Consider the following 22,906-nt stretch of genomic DNA (forward strand, 5'->3'; position numbering starts at 1 on the left):
TGTCACAAAATACTATTTATCACCTTTTCAAAATGCATTATCTCAAAGTTTAATAATCCTGAGAAATTTAGATAACTTGTTAAGAACCACAGATAGGTATCCTTTAGCATCATTATACACTTCCATAAGATATCCATGTACATTTTCAGAAATGAGTGGCTATTTAATCCTGTATTAATCTAAAAATCTGATTCTGGGGGTACAAAGAGAAACAAAAATCCTCAAGTAAGTCACACATGCAGATTGCATATACTGAGTATGATTTTATGTTGTGTGACTTTTACATTAAAATAAATTGACACTAGCAACTTAATAATGATCATTGCAAGAAATTTACAATATCAGAACAAAACACTGGATTTTGCATTGTAGTTCAGCAAGTACCACTCCAACCTATCAGCCACAATATCAGAGAAATTACAGCAGATTTTCAGTCTAAATGCCAACATTAAATTGAGAGGAATGCATTAGATTGAGGATTTTTTGTTAACCATAACAACTATCAAATGAGAAAAATCAGATTTTGAAATTCACAGGAAACCCTGGCACACAAGAAGTGCCCCTGTGCCAGTTTCCTCAAATTCACACAAACATAGGTCTGAAATTCCTCACTGTTTTACTGACACTGACTCTTTAAATCATGAGATTTCCTTCTCTACCTTCTTCCTCTCTCCAGGCCCACAAGTACTATGCCATTCAAGCTCAGGTATACTACACTCTATTTCACTTCACATTTTCAAGGAGCTAAGAGCCAAAACCAGGTTGTATTCTGGCTTATGAAGCTGCAAAAGAGAAAGACCAATTTTTCTGGCATATATCCCAGCACACTATCACAGGAGCAGACAAGTAATTCCACAAATGTGTTCACTCTCAAAATAATTTAAATGGTTGACAGAGAAATTTAATCAAGGACTCTACCAGTTTTACATCACTATTACTTTTACTACCACACCAGAGAGTCATTTGATTATGTCATGGAGAAACCCCAGTGCTAACCAATATAATCTGATAAAATGAACCTATGACTCTTGAAAATACCCTCTTACAGGCAATTTTGGAAGTTATTAGCAAATATCACACTCCCACAGGCTTGTTGGACTCTGTGACTGCAGCACTAATCCAGTGATGCACCAGCTCCTGTTTTCATATCAATAATACATGGATCAAGTGGAAGCAACTTCTAGGCATTTCTGAGGATAATCATTTGCCCTGCAGTAACTTAATTACACCAAAGCATGAAATCAGTGCAACTGGTTCTTGATTACTGTCCTGTGACGATCAGCAATCTGTTATCAAACACTGAGAACTGTGCTCACCGTTCAACCAAGTCCTGACAAGGATATTGAGTATCACTGGAGAGCTCGAGCATCCATGACAAAAGCAGGTACCTACACACTGCTGAGGAGTGAGGCCACTGCAAGTTTGCCCTGAACAACCAGGGTAGGGTAAAGGTAAAAATGGTATTTCATGGCATTCTCTAGTACAAACTGTAATGAGATTACATTTAAAATTAACTGAATTATGATAATCTGCACTGAGTGGCTTTGGGGTGACAGTTGGATGACTTATTTTTAATCCAAATAATACTAGCTTGCCTAAAAAATGTTCCTTTTGAAATACAGCCTTAAGTCACCTTTTGTTCATCTGCCTCAAACAGAGGCTCCTGAAGCTGTCATGTTTCAAAGTGGGAAACACCTTCTCTGCCTAAAGTAAAACTGCTGAGGACTCAGAGCAAGCCAAGTGAACAGCAAATCCACTGCCTTCCTTTTTTCCCCCCAGCTTCACCTTTACAAGGAAGTTCCTTTTCCCCCAGGCAAAAAATAGGCAATCTGTGTTTGCAGATCTGTTTATGTTTTTAAGGAACTATAAAGTAAAAAAATTTCCTTTGTTTTCTCTTGTACTGAGGACTCAACTGTATTTATAACATAACTTTTCTCCACCACAATAACCCAGGATACTGATTTTGGTGTTTGGCTTATGATAGATTGCTCATTTGTCTACCACATGAACTAGCAGTTTTATGTATAAACAACAAACAGATTTGGAACAGTTGCTTCTGCCTGACTGAGGGTTTGTTGGGTTTTTTATTTCCCTAGATAGCAGGGAGGCAGGAAATAGAGTTTTCATTAAAAGTGCACTGAAATTTAAGCAGGAACTTGTGCCACAGGCATGCTGATGTAATAGACTAACTTAGCCCCTACAAGCATTAATTCTTTCATATTGAGTGAAAGCAAAAAGGCCATTGACAAGCAAAAAGGACTCTTGTAAAACATCCAGAAATAATGAGCAATGATGTGGCTCAGCCATCTGTTGAACTCCTACCTTCACCATTCCACTGCTGTATGACAAAAGGAGAATAACACTCCAAACTCCGTGCACACTCATGCATTGAGAGGGAGTGAGCACCTTCCTAAATAACCAACTCTAAATGTTGGGGGTTGTTTTATTTCTCTAATCCCAGGGGCAGATACAAACCAAACTCTCTGTAATTTGAAATACAAGAAGCTAATGGAAATAGAACCTAAACACATGGATATATTCAAACATAATTCCCACTGTCCCCAACTTTCTTTGCTTTAGCACCTTAAAAATCAACTGGAGTTCTGCAGACAGCACTGGCACAAGATTATGGCTTGAATTTGAACAAAAATGGGAGCTCTCTACTCCTCACAGTTTCCTACTTTTTCCAAAGTGCTTTCTTAGACCAATCTTGATTCACACCATTTAGTCCCATGACACAACAGGTAAATGGCATATTAAATAAATTTTCTACTCCAGTTATTTTAAAAATAGAGCACTGAAGTTAATGTTAGTGAAGTATTTTGCATTTAATTAAGATGCTCTGTAGCAAATAAACCTGGAATACAGAAGACTGGAAACTTTTGCTGGCCACTGAGCACTATTTTTATGACTACAGCATCAATAATTCACAAATACTCAGTCAGCTACTTCTAGTACATATTCTTTACTGCAAGCAGTGTACAAAACCTATACAGTCACTCTCTAAGGTACATTTAAATAAATTGAAACAGCAGAAAAATTCAGCAACTTTCACAGAGCAGCTCAGTCTATAGTATCTTCTGAAGGAATCCATTATCTTCACCCTCAGTGTCTATCTCATCTCTCTCCTGCTGGGGTATTTTTACTCCAACTGCACACATACCCTATGCTCTAATACAGCAGAGCTAAGACAGATGAGTGTACTCCTCCTAACACTTGATGTGACATTAAAACTTCAACCATCTTTTTACTGTTGCAAAAAGGCTGCACTTTTGGGCATCCTACACACAAAACCTGAAAATAAGGTAAACTACTCCCTAAAGATGTGTGCCTAGTAAGGGTTGTTATGAAAAACAAGAAAGACTTGATAATATCCATGTACATTAACACATTATCTTTTAATGTAAAATGTCAGTTAAAGCAAGTATGTGTCAACTACTACAGAAATGGATTCCCTAGGAGACATTAAGCAAACCTGAGTGCAAATACTAATGCTAGTTATACATTCCTACAAGTTTTGTGCTTTCATAGGCATTTCTTCAGTTTCAGCTACTTCCAAACTGGAGAGCCTTGCCTTATTCCCCAGGCTGAAATTTCACAGTGAGCCAATGCATTTTGGCTCACCTCCCAAGCCCATCACATAACCCTCCTCACCAGCCTTGGCTCAGCACTGGCAACTGAGGGTTTACAAGCCTGCAGGAAACAATCTTGCAGCTCCTCCACAGTTCTCAAAGCACTTTTGTTCAGGAGCACTGCCTTCTCCTGGTATTTCCCTCTGTTCACTGAGGCCCCTCTGACACCTGTCTCTGCTCTTGCCAGGACTCTTCACATCAAACACCAACTTCTGGATGTATTTCCCTCGTCCCTACACACCTGAGGCAGCACACTGAGGTGAGGCCACCCTGCTGTGGCACTAATTGCCATGAGCTGCACCTAGACAAGGCTTAAACCTCTGACTCATGAGCTGGGATTGTTCATGGGAGGAGCACAGTGCCTTTTGACCAGAGCTGCTGCCTGTTCCACCCATCTCTGACATTTCTCCCCTTGCACCAGCTCCAGCCCAGCTGCCCACAAAGCAGGGAATAACTGCTCCAGTGCACAAACCAGGACTAGTCAAAAAGACTAGCCAAACCAGTCTGGACAAAAATAAATGGCCCCAGCTAAAGTCTTCTTTCAATGCATCAGGCTGTAGTATCTGAAAATAGCTATCCCTGGAGAAGCATAGAACAAAACAAGACTAACCTAGACTGTAATGGATCAAATTGCAAAGCTCACCAAAAAATGTCTCACCAGAAAATTTGCACAGGTGGTTAGTTACACACACTGTAACTTCATAAAAATGGTTATTCCTGACCTAAGGATCCTAAACTAGAAGGGTATCTGTAAATTTGGCTGACGGCTGTTTGTTGCCTGGATGCTACAGCAGCATGAAATGGTTCGCTCACGTTTGACTTAATACTTTGGAGACTAATATTTGGAAGATGAGGTGAAAAATATTCAAAGCAGAGCACTCAGAAACTGATATCTGTAGATCTTGGCCCCTGAACTGCTCAGGTAATGAGTCCCACCACTCTTTGAATTCAAAATATTTTCTTTTGTGTGGGGGCTTCTGTTCTGTGGTTTGTTGTTCATGCTTTTTTCCATTCTTACCTTCCTTTTGCATGCTCTTTTATCTGTTTATTGAATTCTATGTTTCAGTCTCTAAGTAAAAACTATTTCATCTCCTGATTTTACTACAAACTTCACATTCTCAAATATTAGCAGCATTAAATTACTTGGTTTTGCTATGATTATTTGATACAGCTGACAAGCCATTAAATGTGAAATATGTGGCAATGATACAGCATTTTCCTTACATCACTTACAGACAACTGTAGCTGTATCCAAAACACAAGCTGGTAAAAAAAAATAAAATTTCAAGTATTAACTCCATAATGCTAACAGAGGAGAACAAAGCAAAAATTGAACTGTCTACAAAAACAGCAGGTGCTTGTATCCAAAATCCTATTACAGCCGACATTTTCACACTGTTCTTCAAAGACCCCTGCAAATCTGAGTGCTGTCTCTCCCACAGAGCACCAGAGCTGGAGGCCAAGAGGATTACACAGGAGCTGGAATGGATCAGGCCTTGCAGGAATTCAAGCAGACAAACTGGATGCAGCATTTTTTCCATGCAGAAGCATCAGTGTAGCTCAGGCAGCAATTTGAGTCTCCAACAGAAAAGAGACAAGAGAGCAGAAAGGCAGGATGGAGAGCAAGAATGGAAGAGAGGTCCTGATACAAAAGTGATCCATGACAGCAAACTGGTCCAATGTTCCTAAAAAGAATCAACAGCAGATGAAAGCATCTGTCCCCAGAACAGGAGTCTTCCAGCAGCCAGCACTGTATGAAGATGACTCAGCTGGCAGGAGGATTTCTCTCCTTTAAAAACTTACATTAATATGCTCAAGCATTGCAGAAGAACCAAGTTACTAGGTAAGAATGAGCTCATCTGAAAAAAATGCAGTATCTCATAAACACTGAAGGGCTCTATAGAGAAGTCATGGCGTTATCCAGGAGGCCATACATCCCACTTGGATAGTCCTCCTTCAATTCCCTGGAAACATTTCAGGTTTTTCTGAGTTACTCTAACCATTTCCACAGACTTGAAGAAAGACAGTATTTTCTTTTGATTTAAGAATCAAAACAATAGGCTCTGCCTCTGCAATGATATGTCTCGTGAATCATAAATAGGAAAAAATCCTACTTGGATAAACGACACTGTAACCTCTGTTTTTCCCCACCCCACAATAAGTGGAGAAAACACATACCAATTTTTTATTTGCTCAAAACACTGAGCTTTGTCACAGTGTGAATCTGCATATGTTTAAACATCTGCTTTCAAAAAGTGCCAAATTCACAGCTTTACAGAGAAACACAACTCTCCTGATGAATCTCCTCTCAATTATCCATTTTCAAGTGGATTCATCAAATATTCCAGCAAATACCAAGAATGATAAGTGGCAAATGGAAGATGACAGTCATTTCATGAAAGCAATTTATTACCTGAAAAGATTCATCCAGTATCTTTTCAGAGACAAGAAAACCTCAGTGTTCTGGCTTTTTTCTGTGCCTTTTTTATATTGGCACTCTTGACTTTTAAATCAGACTCATCTATTCCTTTCTTCCTAAGCATCCTCATCTTGCACATGTTCCTTTAATGAACTTTTAGCACAATCAATGTTCAACCCCCAGTAACAGTCAATATAAACCTAAGATGATTAAAAAAATATATAGCAATCACCAGGATTAACAGTACCATATGCTTTAGATCAGCAGACCACAGATAACTAGTTCAGAGCTTAAAAATCAAATTTCCTAGCCACAGCCTTTATCACCACAAACCCAGGGGCTAAATCCCTCTTCCCTTCTCCTAGTAAATACTACTTAGAATTCTGTACAATAAAATTTAGCACAGAGTCAAAGTTTCTTCTGTGTACTTCTGTTTGGTTGAAGTGCTTATAAAACCTGCCCTGTGCTAAGAAACTGAAAAGATAGCACAAAAAAAAGGTAATTTATTACAGAAATATCTATCTGCATTTAATGATTAGTAGAAACATTAAGCATCAGTAAACCTGTCTTAAAGCAACAAATGTCATCCTAAAAAATGGGAAGAGTATGTGTGTACATCTAGAAAAGTACTAACTTTCTGAAACTTAGATGAGAAAATTTAATCCTGAAACCAGGTCATGTATACTTGTTCAGCTCATCCAGATGTCTTATCTGGGATCATCAGAGTCTATGTGGTAAAAGACATTTTGACCAGACTGTGTGAATCAAGAGGTTTCAACAATGATCTAACAGCACACTTGGAGACTCCATTTTCTGCCAACACACCTTGTTAACAGGGCCAATTGCTTCTGTAGATTTTTTTAGTGAAAGACTTCTTTTTCCTCTCAAAAAAGGATGCTTACCAAGCAATTACCAGCTATGCCACAAGAAGCAGAAGTACCACAAAGTGGATCAAGGACAACTGTTAATGCCATCACTTAAGGTCATTATTTCAGCTGATGCTAAAGGTAGAAACTGACCTGCAGCTACATCTTAGCAATTTAAAAAATAAAAATAAGAAGAAAAGCAGCTTCCAGATGTTATTCACACCCCTGTTTGCCTCTGTCTCTGATGCAGTCCTTGTAAAGCATGTAGGCTCACCCTGCATGCAGTATCACCAGAGAACAACTGGTTATGCAGGAAAAAATGTTCACAATTCCAGCCCATGCCACACTGGCACTTAACTGCCTCCCAATAAACCAGCACAGCATAAAGAAGTCTTGTACTGCTGGAGTTTCTATTTTTGAAATAACAGATAACAGCACAGGGCTGGAAAAGAAGTGTATTAATGTCTATGTTACTACCCAAGTTGGCATTTGGCCATGTAGGTTTTCTGCAGTTTGCCATTTCACACATGGACACTTTCAGCTACAAGCTACTACTCTTTACTCCCCCAACACACATTTTTCATATTTCACTCTGCACAGCTCCATTTTACAGTTCCAATGGATGCACTGTTTCCCTTTCTCCTAATACCATAAAGCTTCCAACAGAGAGGCAAAAGAGAAATATAAAATGAGAATTTTAAAAATTTTTAAGGAGGAAGCCTGGCCAGTTCTACAGTGAAGAACAAGAAAGAACATAATTCACCAGAAACACCAGGAATAGTGGAAAGATGAAAAACAGAGTAACAGACAACAAACAATGCCTTCTAAATCCTCTGCACCTCAAAATTTCAGTAATTAAATGAGCTAAGTTTAAGCTAACACTGCTACCTTTGTTTCAAATTAACATGCAAATTAATGTACTAAAAAAAAAGAAAAATAGAAAATTGTTCTGAAAGTCAACCACAGAGAATAATAATCCTTAGTGCAGTTTCTTCTTCTGCTGAAATGCAACAAATTTAGAACTATATCCAGGTAAGAAATATCCACAATAATTAGGTTTTATGCTCTTTATTATGAATATTACAGTAGATTTTTGGATGGAAAGAGTAATTTCCTGAAATAATTGGAAGGTGCTAGATCCTATTTGTGTCAATAGTGTCTGTCTACACAAAATGATCTAGAGATCTTAGATGAGCTTTGACAGAAGGACATCCAATTTGAAAAGGTGGGATATTTGGCACCAGATTACTTCATCTCAGGATAGAAAAGAACTCAATAAATTAAGGTGAATTACAACCCACTCGCTCTCTACAAAACTCTGTGAACCTCTGGGATTTATGATGTTATTATCTTTCCAGATCTATCAAAAATTCAGATCCAAATTATCTTCAAGTACATCTTCCATCATCTTCATTTTTTATTAATGTAAATACAAATCAGAACAATTTCTTTTTCTAAAAGCCAGCTTTGTGCCTGTATTCCTTTACAGACAGTCATTTCTGCGTTATCAGATTGATCCTTAGTACAAATTTCAAAGAGAGGATAAAGAACTAATTGTAGTGGGCCTATGCACAGCAGTCTTTAGAAGTGAACACCACATTACATGAATAATTAGCGAGAGTTCAGGGGAGAGGGCAGAGGGTTTTGCTATCAGAGAAACAGAAGGTTGGAAGCTGGCAGAGATACAGCAAGTCAAAACCTTTTAGGCACATTGGACAGGCTTAGGGTTGAAACCCACTTAATATCTTAAACTGCTGTACTGACTCCTGAAAGGGTGCTGCTTCTTGCATCAGAAAGTGCTGCCTGCAACACATGGTCAACTCCCAGGGTATTTATTAACCAGTGTGAGCAAAGGTTACACGTTCATAAACCCCTATGCATAAAAATAGCAAAACTGTAGCTGAAACATTACCCCGCCTCTTCCCACAACTCTGGTACTTTTATAGTTTGTTCAGCTTGATAAGATGCTCTTACCCTGACTGAAACAGCCACATTTTCTGTAACATTAACAGACATTAAAGCCCATGCTTTACCAGAAAAAGACAAGCTTTTTGCAGTAGGGAGCTACAACAAAATATACTACAAACAAAATGTGTAATACAACTTAAAGATGGAAATTGAGGTGCATTTCAGTCTTAGCAGAAGGAGGAAACTGACTGGCTCTGGAGTAGCTGCCTCAAGGTAAGGATAGGGAACACCTCCAATGTAAATATTATACAAAATTAGCTACTTCTTCCAAAAACAATCCAAAACTACACTTAAACATACAAACACCTTTATGAGAAATGAAGTTCTAAGCAACAAATAGAATGCTGTAGAAGACTTTTGTAAATTGGCCCTGGAGAACATACTTCAAAACCAAGAGCATTTTCTTGAAAGATGCCACTTTCTCCAGGCTGTCCTACAGCTAAAATCCTACTTAAACAAATTCATCAGATGTTGGGGAAGACTAGACAGATTTGGGAAAATCATTAAGTTCTGTCCAAACTGGTCCAATGCTTAAGGCAGCAAGCTGACTTCTCAGAATTTCCTTTAAAGTATAAATGGATTTTGGTTACAAAGTGCTCAACAGAAGTTCACTTTGTATTGTTGTTGGCTTTTTTATTTTGTAGATTATTAAGGTTTGCAATATATTGTATATTGTAAGAGTTAACACAAAGTGTTTTGTTTAATTTGTTATAAAGAACTATTAAAATGCATGGAATAATGCTAAAATAATCTGAACTTAATCTCAGTTTATCTGCACACCAGGGGGGAAAAAAAAAAAAAAAGAAAAAACAGCTGGTTTTGCTTTTTTGCTGATGCTGAACACCATTTTTCCAGCTCTGTAAGGACATTCACAGCAAAGCTAACTAAAAGTTAGGAGCAATGTTTAGAAAGATTCTCTAATCTGACCAAAATCCACTATAAACAACCTTATTAAAGGAGAAACATTTCAAGTCATACTATTTTAAAGGGTGTTTTCCTGAGAAATGTGTTGAAGTTGGCCTTAGACTTCTCAGATTTGTTGGCTCCCATTATCCATTACTCCACAGTTGTTCTGCTGCACACAGAAAGAAATGGCCATGCACATTTGTGCCATGCACAAAGTTAAAATTAACTGGTCTTACATACTGGGATCTTGAGAAATGTGGCAGTATCCTGTAAGAAAATAATAATAAAATAATAATAAAAAAGAGTATCTTAGAGCTTCTAGCTGGCACTGGATGACTTGAGAAGGGTCATTTGCCAGACACTGAGCTATGTAGCTCATTTAGCAGCATGCCTTGGCTGATAAATAAGGCTCCCATGAGTCAATATTTCTATATGCAAGCAGCCTTTTTTAATAAGGCACAGTAACACTAATCTTCCTAAAAACATAGCCAAAACTATCCAACGTGACAATCAATTCCTAATCAAGAGCCAAAAATAGAATTTTCATCTTGAAGGTACACCTAGAAAGAACTTCAAGAGACTGTACCAATAAATAATATTACTGTCAGAAAAGCATATGTGACGTTTTTCTAACAAATTTGCAATACAAAATAAAAACCAGAGGCAATACTTTGAGATTACTTCTCATTTAAATTTTTCCCTCTAGACTTTGAGGCAAGTGTACTAACTTAAAACCTCATCTTCCACGTCAACATCATTCTTCATTTGTTAACCCCCATGGAATTCCCCTTTCTGAAAGTTGAGAGGTTTATTTCATGGTTATAGGGATTTTCCCAAAGACATACATGTGCTTATCAGGAGACATGAAACCAAGGGTGGGAAGGTGGGTGGGCATTGAGCCAGGTCCTGCTGTTTAGCCCAATTTTGTGCATTTGTATTATTTGGTTTCACAGTCAGCAAATCCAACCACAATGTTTAATTCTAACAGGAGAACCTTTGTTCTGTAAAGCTAACAGAGTGATTAAAAACATAAAGATATGGATAGAGATAATGCCATATAACTCTGTCATTATACAACTGACCTATGCCTGCACCTTTCTGTGATTGTTTGCAGGCAGCAGAGCTTAATGTGCAAATAACAGTAACGCATTTTTCTCAAATTAGCCCTTGGAATAAAGAATGCAAAGATGTTCCTCTGTCCTTAAGCTGACACTGTGCACTATTCATCCATCCCATTTTACATTCTTAGCCTCCTGTTAAAAGCATCTTTATTCTGCTGTGTTTATACAGCATTTCCTGGGTTTACAATCCCACATTTCCCATTGCTCCCAAAACCTGACACACTGAAAAATACCACTGCCAACAAAACACTCAGTTTTAGTCAGGAATGAAATTGAGCTTCATCATCAGATGTCAGGCTGAGCATGCAAGCCCAGTGTAAGTCATTCATCTAAAAACTGGAAAGCAGGGCAGTCAAGATGAAGCAGTAGCAAATGGGTCACTGCAACTGCTTATTCAATTCACCAGTGCTCGTCTGCAGCAATCTCAATTATCCACCACCAACTGACACAGGAGATACAGGGAGATACTGTCTATCACAGTTGGTTTGGTTTTGTATTTTAGGCCATACAAACCCAAGCTTTAAGAGTCAGACAAAAACCATTTCTTAATCATTTCATTTCAGACACCTAAGAGTCACCAGCATTCAAAAACTGTAAAATGATTTTTTTCCCTAGATTCAGGAAAATACAAAGAACCCCTCATCTTGTACACAGGTGGCTTTAATTCCTCTCAAGTTCAGTGTCAACTGAAGCTATATCCTAATCCACAGGAAAATATTTCTGATCTTCTTAGGGGCTACTTGGCAAAAACAAGCCTGTATGTACACAAGCATGTTAGCTACAACACATCTGCACCTTGTTTTATGACTCATTTCAACTGCTTCCAATGCAGCCTTGTAATTGATCTACATTTGTGAAGGAGGCCAGAAAGGGTTCTTAAGTTATTCATTAAAATTATTATCAGCTTTGGGAAAAAAAAAAACAAACCCTTATGTTATTTGTTCATTTTCCTTGCTAGTGCTGCATAATCTTGAGACTGTTTGCCTTAAAACCAACAGAGAATACAAGTAAAGTGTGGGACTTAAAAGTGGGTTTGGGGCAGGGATGAAAAGTCAGCATCACCACATTGGCACATCATATGAAAAGGAAATAGGAAATTCAGACCTTAGTCCAGGCAGTCAGGTTCCAAACAGCCAATACTTGGCATTGCCCTGGTACTAGTCTGTCTCCAAGTGAGGAAACATCACAGGACTGAAAAACCCCAGAAAACTGAAAAGGACCTGTTTTCTTCATGCAGTATGGAAAGAGAAATATCCATTTGCTGACTGTCAGTTTTTCCCACAAAGCCAGGTGCTGGCAGATAACAACTTGCATACCATGAAGTGGTTTCCACCTATGCATTCCCACAGCTATCTACAGTCCTGAATAGTGCTGCTGCTTTTTTTTCTTGCTCTTTTTACTTATGTTCACAAGTAATGAACCAATGTAAACTAAGCCCAGCACTTCAGAATGTTTCTAAGTAGCAGAGTAATATAAAGGATGAATTTTGGAGGGGTTTTTTGGTTTTGAGATTGTGATGGACTGGAGACTGACCCTTCAGAGCAAAGCCATTGAGGTTCACACAGTCCAGCTCAAATTCCCCTGTCAAGAACAAACTGAACAAATCTAAGAGCTACCAGCAACATGTACAGGTCAAACAGCCACAGCAGAGAAACCATCAGCTGAGCCTCAAAAGGTGACACTTCTCTATCTAAAGAGAAAGAACAAGCTGCCTTTCCTGAGCACCTCATGTAATTTAGTGCTAAAAAGCAGACAGTTACTTCAGCACGGAGGGTTAAACAATATGTTCCTCTAGGAATCTGTCATGTTCAATGCTCTGATGATGTTGAGAACCAGGTCCTACAACCTTGGTACATCAGGGTAAACCAATATCTCCAGTTCAGGCAGTTGAATTTCAGGATTATCCACACTCAGGAGAGCATGAACTGTTAGCCAAAGGCTTTTTGGCAGCTTATTTTTCTTCCCAAATAACACCAGTTGCAAAACATTCTTGACAGTGAAAAGTTTCCTTTTTTCCCTTTTTAAACAAGCTTTGATCTTGTAGTCCTGACAGAAACAGGGAAGTATTTAACAAAACTACTTTTGCTTCAGTGACTAAAAGACAAAATACAACACCAAAGCTCAGTGAACATTTTGAATAACTTTGAACATCAGAGCACCTGTTTTCAACAGTTGTTGGTATTTGTCCCAAGGACGCTCATCATCTGAATTAATCTCTGCTCATTGCATAGGCAACAACAGCAGAGCATTGTGTACGTGTCTATTTTTGCTCAAATTTATATGCAGCCTCTCTTCAAGTATTGACTATGGAAGGTAGAATAAGTTGAGTTTTAGAGGATAATAGCTTTAAACAATCCTTTGGAGACATTGTAAAAACGCTAGTGAAAAGCTGGTATGACTGAACAATGTACCAGGTGATGGCTCATGAAGGAAGGAAACCCTATTACTCCAGGACTATTAATTGTCACTCTGCCAAGCACTGCCTTTCATCATGTCAGGATTTAGTTGGTAACTTTTGATAAAAACCTTTAAGCATCCAATCTAAAGAACCCGACTTAGATCACACACAAAATATGGTGATGGTGAAAGAAGATTCTGTTGCAAAGAAAATTAAAGAAGAAATTGACTATTTTGATTAGGCAAGGTAAGAAAAACCTGAAGCTGTTATTCCCCTAGAAAGTTGTAAGCGCCTCATCACATCAGAATGGAGAGGAACTAAACTGACACAACCTCAGAAGATTAGTTATCACTCTGGCCTAATCCAATTAGGTGTGTTTCCTGATTTTACTCAATGTAAAACTTCTCCACCAGCTCCTACACAGGAAACAGCAATAATCTCCTGATAATCAGCACCACAAATAATAAATTTCCTGCATAATGAAAGGTTTGGTGTGCATTGTTTTAACATAAAATTTGGCAAAACAGTTAAGAAAACTATTTAAACATTCTATCTGCTACTCAGTGATCAAAAGCCCATGGATTTTACGACACCATTTCACAATTCAGTTCTTTCCATCATACTGTATTGACCCAGAAGCATAAAGAAAATTAAAAGTGAACCAATGCTCTCCTGTGGATTGAAAGACAAATTCAAATGCACCCTTTTTGAGAGTTAAGGATTTAAAAATTACAAAAATATCTATAATTTATTAAAAGCTTAAAAAAAACCCCTAGTTTATATTGTGCACCATGAAAAACAAATTAAGCTGTATCTTGTTAAATGCAACAAGAGCAGTTCTTCTGAGCTATTTATTAATTACATTTTCTTTCCCTCCTTTCAGGATCCCAAAGATGGACTAACAGGTTCTCCTCTTTGATACATTACTACAGAAGCAGAGGGAGTGGGGCAGAAGTGCCTTCCTTCTTTTGGCTGGGATTTTAAAACACTTCATCTACCTTCTCCAAATTTTCAGGGAACATACAAATTGATTTTAATATAAATAGCATGTGATTGACAAAGCAGCCATGGTTTTGTGCTTAAGCACTGAACTCAAGCCCTACATGTGCATCCTGTTTTTAAGTACTGTACATTGTCTTAATGTAAAAGTGTTAGAAAGTTCAACCTTCCCATGTGGGATTCAGGAAAGGGGGGAAGAGGAGGACAATCAAGTCATTTTGCACAGATGTTGCATTAAGACAATCAGATATTAGGATAAGAGACATCTGAGCAAAAAGCAGCAACTTAAAACCACACAGACAATGAGAGAAGACAGTCTGATATACATTCTCTTCAATTTGTTTCTAATTTTGAAATAAACAGAACAAAATCAACCCAACCTTCCTAAAATAAAACACAAAAAATATGATCTGTAGCAAGATGACAGAAAATTCCTTTTGAGAAGCATTGAGATACCAGATGGAAATTTGTTAATCAAGTGGAAAAAAATACATATAAAAGACCAAATTAATCACTGATCAATACTTGATACCGGAATGAAAACAACCAATGCTACAATTACAGCCTGTGAAGAAAAATCTATAAAAATTCAATTTAAGGGAACAAAATTGTATGTCAACATCTTTATTGGGCTGAAAAACAGAATTCAAAATTAGTAAAATTATCCTTTGAGATACAGTTTATTCATGAGAAGAAATATTAAATACCTTTAAATTGAGGAAAACAGTTTCCTTTACAAAGACTAAAAGAATGGGGAATACTTGAGACTGATTTTGCAAAGACAGGCTGACAATTGAAAATGAACAAAAGAATTTGATGATATTTTTTCATCCACTGTTTTCAGATAGTTTTATAATAATTTGTTATGTAAGGTTTGATTCCTAAACATGTATGTGATGGCAAGATCCTTGTTTCAGGACCTTGAAAAAATATAGTCAGAATCTACATCCATGATGGTAACTCCTGCCAGCTCACCATCGTTTCTAAAATTTGACAGCTTTCCCCAAGCACAGGGTTAATTCCCACCTTCCTCAAGGCAACTTGCAAAAACACACTAATAAATTAATGATTGCTAAGTATCAGTGGTACTTCAGAGTCACATCTTAAAAGGAAAAGAGTCTCAGACTTCCAACATTTTAATGATTCCTTTCTGCTGCCAGGTGGAAAGTCTGGTGGATTCAGAAGAGCAACAGCTTCCCACGGAACTTAGCACAGATGACTAAATGCTTTTGATGGCACAGTGAACCTCTATTTTAAGACTTCATTTTTAACTTTGCATTACAGTTCACTACCATATGACTGGAGGCCAAACGCCAGGAATTTGCATTAAGAATGAAAGCATACACAGTCTCCTGGAGCTACAGAGGAACTGCTGCAGCAGGAATGCTATAACATGACATTTTACCTCAAGAGGCATACTTGTATTTCTGCTGCAGAATATTTTTCTTAATTGTGAGCCACTTGGATTGAGGCTCAAATGATCAGTCTTCTAAAGTTCACACTGTTATTTGGAGAATTCATCAAAAGAAAGACTAAGGTTTTAGCTCGTACCTGTTACAGTCATCTGTAAATAGAATTGATTAACTTTCTATTGAAGCTTACACTTTACAGTGATCAACTTTTTTATTGGGCACCTAAAATACTGTAATCATAGACTCACAAAATGGATAGCACTGGAAAAGACCTGAAAGAGCATTGAGTCCAACCACTAACCCAGCATCACTGTGTTCACTACTAAACCATACCCCCAAGTGCCACATTCACATGAATATGAATGAACTTTGAACTATTCCAAGGGTGGTGATGCCATCACTTCCCTGGGCACCCAGTTCCAATGGGTTTTGGCTCCTAAAAACCAAACCAATGCTAACTACTCTAACTGTACTCTCAAGGTACACTAAAATGTGGGATTGACAAACATGGCAAAGTAGGAGTCGGGAAATTTCAAACCTCAGTTTAAGCTGGAAAGCAGAGCCTATATCTTGTATAAACCACTGAAAGGACATTAATGGAAAACTACAAACCTGACCAGTCACACTTCTATTGAAGAAGCCAAACTCTCTCAGAGCAAGCTGGGCATGTGCTGGCATCATCTACTGGGTCAGGCTTCTTAAAAGACTTAAGTGAAAGAACGCCTTGTTTCTGGACCAAGGTAGAACTTAACCATGTACTAAATGCCTGTCAGCAGATGTGTAAGTGCTTTTTCAGAGCTTGAGAAGGTTTAAATTAAAGGTTGCAGGTTTAAATAAAACAGTATCACCAACTAAACCATCAAGTAAAACAGACAGAAAACACAGCAACTGAAGGACAAACATTAACTAGGCTTGGTTTAGACATAGCACTTTTCCTCCCATTAATCTTATTTACATGACCCATATGTGTTGTACTGGCACTTAATAATTCATTATGCATACAGCATATCAAAATTACTTCTTTACATAAGACCATATTATTTATATTCAAGGAAACAAATATTTTTTTAAAGTCCTGGAAAATAAGCCCAAAATCTGGCTTGCTCACCAAGCAGCCAGAACACAGGCTATGGAAGGGTAACTTCTCCCTACACCTTTTTCCCCCCGCTCTTTGCTTGACTTAGGCAGAGCAATGTCAAAAGGCATTTGGACTCCACAACTAACCAATCCCTGGATTCTTGCAAAGCCAATTATCTAAATTAGTAACAACTCCTGTCACTATTTCTGAAACTGGCACGTATCCCCAAGATAGACATTAAATACGCATTTCATGCAAGCCAAGTTTGTCTATGCAACACCAGAGCCAAGAACTGAAAACGTTCATCACTCTTTTCTCTCGGCCTACTACAATTTAAGCTTTTTAAAGCTCTTTCTTTCAGGACATGTTCTGTGAGGTCATACTTTAAGAACCACTTATGCAACAGCAAAAGGAGCTCATGGTTTCTGTGGACAGAAGTGGGAGGCCCAGGGATGGCCATCAGTTGTAGCGAGGAGGTAGAACCAGCAGCTCTTCTCAGGATTTTCTAGAAGCCAAGGGCTCACTGTTTCCACTCACCGTGCTGCCTCTTGCCAGAGCCTTCTCACTGTTGCTCCAGCCCTTTTGATGCCGCATACTTTGGCATCTCCTGGCAGAAACCCCAGCTCTATTTCAAGATGTCAACACTATGTCCTTCCAGCCCACTACCACACGAATTGGATAACAGTTGTTGGGAGGCCAAAAGAGAAAGACATCTGTGTTGCAGGAGCTTGGATGAAACCCCAAGCATGTCATGCAACACCAGCAGTTTCCTGGTAAGCCCTAGCCAAGGCCACTGCCAAATTCAGTCAGAGCTTTGGCTCACCTGGGTTACCTCTAAGTGTAGACAGTGGCAGGCAAGTCTCGAACAACAGGTTTATTGCAGTCTGCAAGCTTAAACTGCAACCAGTGCAATATGTCCTACTCAAGATGGAGATTTTCAACGGTGAAGCAGTGGCTAACACAAATTACAGCTGAATAATCCTCTAAATCTAGAAAAAGCTAAAAGATGAAGGTTTGCCCATCATTTTAGCAAATGAAGTCATCCAGTAAATCACACTGTAGCTGTTCATAGAACATCTGGTGAGGCCACCAAAGTAATTGAAACCGTTTACAAACCCTTCCCTTCCACTCACCAAGGTTAACCGTGCAGACTTACTAGGATTAAAGGGAGATACAGAAATACCTCGTCCCCAATATCCATTTACCTTGTCCTGAGGGCCTGCCAGGCTGCATCAATGTCTGCATACAGGTTTTTCTCAGAGGGCTTGCCGGTGCTCACCCCGTAGCCGGAGTAGTCGTAGGAGAAGACGTTGCAGTTGATGCGGGAGCCAAGGCCAATGTAGAAGCTGCACATCTGGCCCAGGTCCACAGCATTACCGTGAGAGAAGAGCAGCGTGTACCGGCCAGTGGGGGCACAGCGAACGAACATGCAGCCCAGCCTGTTATCTCGGGCCGTGCGGGAGAAGAACACTTCCACGGCATCCAGTTCCCGCTGGGAATACTGCCAGTCGGCCCGCTCGCTCAGGTGCAGGCTGCAGGTGCCCGATCCCGTGGGGGTGCCCGCCCCGGCCGCCGCCCCGGGCTCCTGCTGCTGCTCGGGCTGCAGCACGGTGTACGTGGGCTCCGGGGGCAGGAAGGCCAGCTTGGCAGCGATGCGGCTGGGGCAGGGCGGGCAGCAGAACAGCCAGCACAGCTCGCCCAGAGAGAAACCGTTCATTCTGGGGCCTTGTTCTGGCATCAGAGACGCCGGAGAAAAGCTAAACCTCGCCTGGAAAGAAGTCACACGGAACCGACCCGGAGCCCTCCTCCGACGCGACCTGCCGCCTTCCTGCGAGGCCACCAGCTGCCCTCCCAGAACGCAAACAATGGCAACCTTGGAAGAACTACAGTTCAGCAACAGCAATGCAGCTCTTCAAAGCCTGGAAACTGCTTATACAAACCAAAAACACAACCCCACGAAATACAGAGGGACTACAACCAGCCCTCAACCCCTCCTCCCCAACTAACCCTACAGCAGATGTAACTCTCTAAAACACGACCCCCCTCACAGCACATGAGCCACACGTACACATTTACAAAATTAATTCCCCGATGCCACGGCTCAGTGCGGCGCTCCAGCCCCGGAGCCGGCCTCCCGCAGGGAACATGCAGGACGCAGGGAAGCACCTTCCCGCACACACCGCACCACGCGCGGCTCCACCCGCTCCGCCCCGGCCCCCGGGACGCCCCGCAAGGCAGCGAGGGGCCCCCGCAGCGCCACCGCCCCCGGCCCGGCCCCGGCAGCGTCCGAAGCAGGAGGAAGATGAGAAGGAAGAAGAGCACGAGGAGCAGGATGAGGAGGGTCCAGGAGGAAGGGGAAGGCAAGGTCGAGGCTCAGCCGCGCGCGGCCGCGGGCAGGGCCATGCCGGCTGCGGCGCGCAGGCAGGAGCGGGCAGCGGCCATGTCCCGGCTCCCCCTCCGCGCCGCCGCAGCGCTTCCGGGTTACGGGCGCGGAGCGGCGCCGCCGCAGGTGCCGGGGCGGGTGCGGGGCTGTGCCGGGCCCCGTCCGCAGCGCCGCCGCCTGGGCGGGGCGCCGGGAGGTGCGGAGGTGCGGGAGCGGGTCCCGCAGCAGCGGCCGGGACGCGGGAGCCGCCGCCGGGCTCTTTAAGGGACCCCCCCAAGCCCTCCGCCGGCCGCCCACCCTCGCGCGTGCGCGGCGGGGCCGGGGGCGAGCGGCGGCGCGCGCAGGGGCCATTTCGCGCCCTCTGAGGGGTCCGTGAGGGGAGCCCCGGCTCGGCTCACCCTGGGCGGTCACACCTGCGGCAGTGGCTGCCCTCGTGAGGGGCTCCCCGTGGCCCTGAGCATCGCTCCTCGAATCGCCCGAGTTGTGCGGCAGTGCCAATGGAGCTGCTCCTCCGCAGTGCCCAGCGCTCCGCTCCCCGGCTGCCCAGAGAGCTGCTGGCTCAAAAGCGCTGAAGTATCTCTGAATTGTCTCTGAATTTGCCACTGGTTTCAAGAGATACCACGGAAAACTTAAAATAGTGCAATTGCAAAAGCCTCATTTCCTTAGAAAATCAGGGTAATGATCCGTATCCCAAATAATTCGTTGAATAAACTAGCAAATTGTGTAGAGTGTATGGCAGACCCCATGGATAAGTGGTACTGTATCTAAAGCGTGCTTCGACCCTAAGAGCAGAGAGCAAAGATTGTAGCAAATTACGTTTATGTGTAACATTCTCTTGGTAACACAGGGTATACCTGCACCCCTTAATTAACCCGCTTTGCATGCTTACTGAAAAAGTCACATAGCCCAAGTGAAAATATAAGGAATATTACACCTCTGCCTTTACCCTGCAATTCTTACCAGTGTCCTGACTTTAAACATGGTGAGCAACCTTTGTATTGCTCTCCCATGGTTTGGCCATTTCCCTATGTGCTACCTATGAGGAACAAAGTTTCAAAAACTCCTGAATGGGGATGATTTCATAAGTTACAAACCTGAGGTGCCCTTCCCTTTCATGTTCGTTGGGTAACACTTGCCAACTCTAAGAAAGCTCAGTTCAAAACCTGCGTACAAGAAGTTGGTCATGTGTGATACTCCTTTGTCTTTGGAACTAGAACGTCAAAAATGAGTTCAGCCCCTATCCACAGCACTCTTTAGTTTTGCTAACAATGGGAATTTTAGAAATGCTAAAATCAGCCAGCAATAATTGTGTCTATGCTGACTGTTGAGGGATGAAATGAAAGGAAGAAATGCAGGGTGGGAGTGTTATCTCCATACAGCTTGAACTTGTGGCCTCTGGCATGGACAGACTGTTCCTCTAGAGAACAGAGAATACCCAGTTAATTACACGTGTCTCAGGCATGTCCCACTGAGAGGGCGACGGGGTCCAGAGATCGGGCAGGCTAATGAAACGTGTCCCACCTACTTGGTGCTGGGTTCCTTTGGGTAGCAGAGACAGCCAACGCACCCACACCCGTGTGTGGGTCAGGAAACGATGAAAGGGCCTCCTACTCCACAGACTGTGATAGGAAAACACAGAATACATAAATGAGGGACCCTGTGAAATTCCTTGAGGATGACAAACACCCTCAAGCTCCACCTCAGCTGTTACACAAAACACTATTGATAATCTGTGGGAAGAATGATACAACCCTGAGAAAACCCCGAATATACCCTGAGAAGTGATTTGGCTGAGGAGAGGTGAGAAGAGCCTGTCTAGTGCTGCTGCTATGCATCCCTCTCCCTGCACATACACTGAAATTAAGATAAGAGCTGGAATCTGGGCATCAGCACTAAATGAAACTAGTGTTTCTCAGAACCCTTTCGAAGGTTATATGACTTGCCCAGAGCCAGACAGCAGAAGTTGTTATATTGTAAATAGATTGATACTCCAAAGAACAGGGAATTAAAAGGACAATATTTCCCGTGCACCACCCTGGCCCTTCCTTAGGTCATGTTTGCAGTAGTGAACTAAAGAATTAAAATGTCCTCCTTCAAACAAAGGGGAAGTGTTATGAATTTTCTCCTTGAGCTAATAAAGCTGTGTAAACCACATTTACTATCAGCCTTTAAGTCATTTTTGATGGACCTAGAAAGATGCCTCAGGTGAGCAGGGAAGATCTTCAAATAGCTACCAAAAAGGCAAATACAGTAAACAGAATACACTGTAGCTGGTTATGTCTTGATTATTTCCATGTCCTGTAGTCTCACCATGCCTGTTGCAAGGGCAGAGCACTTCATACCACACTTCCTTTTCCTGAACACTGGATAGACAAAAGAATAGGCCAGAAGACATTAGACTGAAGCCAAAGAAGACAACACCTGGCAGCAGCTCTGTGAAGATTATGTATCCTAAACATTAACCATGCCTGACTTCCTGCTGCCGCTGGCCGACTGTGTGGCTGTCACAGCTGGATAAACACTCCACATCTCACACCTGCACACCTGCAACTGTCGTCTGCTTCACGACTGGTTACAAACACCAGACTCAGACCAGGAAGTTCCTCAAAGCATTTTTGCTTATTTTCTGGACAAATAGTGCATGAAGAGTGCAAGAATTATTTCTTACTGCTCATGTAATTTAGTAGCTGTGTATCCCAGGCCTGTTCTAGGATATGTTAAAGCAGTAGCAGCACTGACAAGCAATGGCTCTGTCAGCTGAAACACAAAGCAAGAGATCACACTGGAATCTACCAAGCTCAGGTGCAGGGCAAATAATGAAGCACTATTAATGAGCATACGTGGCTGTGTTCTCATCAGCCATGTCACTGTCAAGTTCTTTGCAGTCTCTGGACAAATGTATGCTTGAAGGAAGTATTTAAAATTGAAAAATTAGTTTGCTTTGGGAATGGAAGAAGACCCTCTCAAACACAAGAGAACCAAATGTAGTGGGAGGTGGTGTGTCTGGAAAAGAACACATGGGCAACAGAGGGTGGCATCAAGAGCTTACTGGAGACATACCCCTCTGGTGCTAGTGAGAAGATCATAGAGTCATAGTCATTTAGGCTGGAAAAGACCTTTAATATCACAGAGTCCAACCATAACCCCAGGACTGTCATGTCTGTCCCTAAAACATGTCTCTTAATGCCACGTCTACACATCTTCTAAATAAATACTTGCAAGGATGGTGATTGAACCACTTCTCTGGGCAGTCTGTCCAGTGCTTGACAACCCAACCCCAGGGAATAAATTTTTTCTAATATCCAATCTGAACCTCTCCCGATGCAACTTGAGGCTGTTTCCTCTTGTACTATTACGTGTTAGTTGGAAGAATAGGCCAACCCCCACCTGGCTGCAACTTCCTGTCAGATAGTTGTAGAGAACAATAAGGTCTCTCCTGAGCCTCCTTTTCTCCAGGCTCTGCTCCCTGTATAGTCCAAACTTGAAGATGTAACACCTAAATTAATCACCCAGGGTAAGCAAGCTAAATACAGCCTTCGGTAGATGGCCCATACTTCTGTTTTTAATGTTGGGTGTATCCTTCCCTACATTGTGCCAGCAGAAAGAACTTGGATTACTTATTTCTCTTTCTGCAGCTGAGCAAGACTGTAGCAATTTTCTGCCACATAAACCCATGTAGCAATAAACTTATGGGTCTATATGGATAAAAATGTATCAATTACTT

At 41.3% G+C, this 22,906-nt stretch overlaps 1 protein-coding gene across 1 annotated transcript in view; it reads right to left on the reverse strand.

The window, feature by feature from the left end:
- The window catches only part of ABHD17C (abhydrolase domain containing 17C, depalmitoylase), a 28,840-nt gene extending 9,577 nt beyond the window's left edge, over window positions 1-19,263 (reverse strand). The window contains exon 1 of the mRNA XM_015639296.3: window positions 18,005-19,263. Coding sequence (XP_015494782.1) covers window positions 18,005-18,537 — 533 coding nt within the window. The 5' untranslated portion in view covers window positions 18,538-19,263. The remainder of the gene's footprint in view (window positions 1-18,004) is intronic.
- Between the last annotated feature and the right edge of the window lie 3,643 nt (window positions 19,264-22,906).

The sequence above is a fragment of the Parus major genome, chromosome 10 (assembly GCF_001522545.3).
Source record: "Parus major isolate Abel chromosome 10, Parus_major1.1, whole genome shotgun sequence".
NCBI classification, from domain to species: domain Eukaryota; kingdom Metazoa; phylum Chordata; class Aves; order Passeriformes; family Paridae; genus Parus; species Parus major.